This window comes from Perkinsus marinus, assembly GCF_000006405.1.
Source record: "Perkinsus marinus ATCC 50983 genomic scaffold scf_1104296971450, whole genome shotgun sequence".
NCBI classification, from domain to species: domain Eukaryota; phylum Perkinsozoa; order Perkinsida; family Perkinsidae; genus Perkinsus; species Perkinsus marinus.
In genome coordinates this window covers 1-1,075 of record NW_003202092.1, presented here as the reverse complement: position 1 = coordinate 1,075, position 1,075 = coordinate 1, and the positions used below count along the sequence as shown (strand labels likewise).

General features: G+C 46.5%; 1 protein-coding gene across 1 annotated transcript; it reads left to right on the top strand.

Annotated features, from left to right (window-relative positions):
- Nucleotides 1-258: 258 nt before the first annotated feature.
- On the top strand, nucleotides 259-991 carry Pmar_PMAR026429 (hypothetical protein; the record flags this gene model as incomplete). The annotated part of the gene is made up of 1 exon (XM_002766839.1): nucleotides 259-991. A coding segment is annotated over one exon (733 nt), but the record flags the coding sequence as incomplete, so codon positions are not given.
- Between the last annotated feature and the right edge of the window lie 84 nt (nucleotides 992-1,075).

The following is a 1,075-nucleotide window of genomic DNA, read 5'->3' as shown; positions in this document are numbered from 1 at the left end:
ACTACCCCCTGTCGGATAGTCCTGGACTTTAGGGAACTCAACAAGTTCTGTTTCAAGGGTGGACGGTCCCAAAACAATCTACTTGGGGCACTTCTCCATGTTAGGGGATTTCGCCATTTGATTGGGTCCGACGTATCAAAGGCTTTCTGTCAGATGGTTGCTGCTCTCCCAGATATACCGTATACCTCGTATACGTGTATAGGACCTTATACGGTTCTCTGGGAAAGGATCTCTTTCGGGAGTACTACAGCACCGAGCATGCTTGAGGCTTGCTCTTATGATATTACCGGTGAGATATCACAACTGGTAAGGTTGGTATCGATGAACTCTAAGGAATCAGTCAACGCGAACATTCTGAACGACGACTTGGTATATAAGATCCTCCTATTTCCTACGGAGGAAGGGGTTAACTATATAAAGGATGGACCCCCAATACCTAAGAAGGTGATGTTCGAGAAGTTCGTGGACGACTTGTTCTTTGGTGGAGATACAGCAGAAGAAGCACGGTCGAGTAAGGAGTTCGTAACTCACTTCTTTAAGGGACATGGGTTGATCACTGATCCACTTAAGGATCTTACAACCTGTCATGGAGGTCGAGAGGAACTGCATGATGACGGCCATCTACTCGGCTATACTTTAGCCCTTGATAAGGATCAACTTGTGTGTATGTTCTCTGGTTACATGCCCGCTGAGCAGTGTGACAAAAGAAGGGCTTGTGCTATACTTTCTTCGCTGTATGACCCTATGGGATTGTTATTGGAAGTGGACATGGCTGGAAGGTTAATATGGCGAGATATCTGTGCTACGTGTAAGGAATGGTCAAGTATCCTAACGGTGGAATTGATTGATCGGTTGAAGCTTTGGGTACGACAAGTTGAAGAAGTGGTCGCTAATACACGCACGCAACGGTTTGTTGAGCTCGCTGAGAAGGGTATTATTGTGTCCACGGATGCTTCCAATGATGCATGGGGTGTTGATATAAGGTGCACAGGTGACTACCTTCCGGTTAGAGTTATGGCAAGGGGAGGATTATTTCCGGGTACCCAAGCCACTTGGTCTATACCACGTAAGGAAC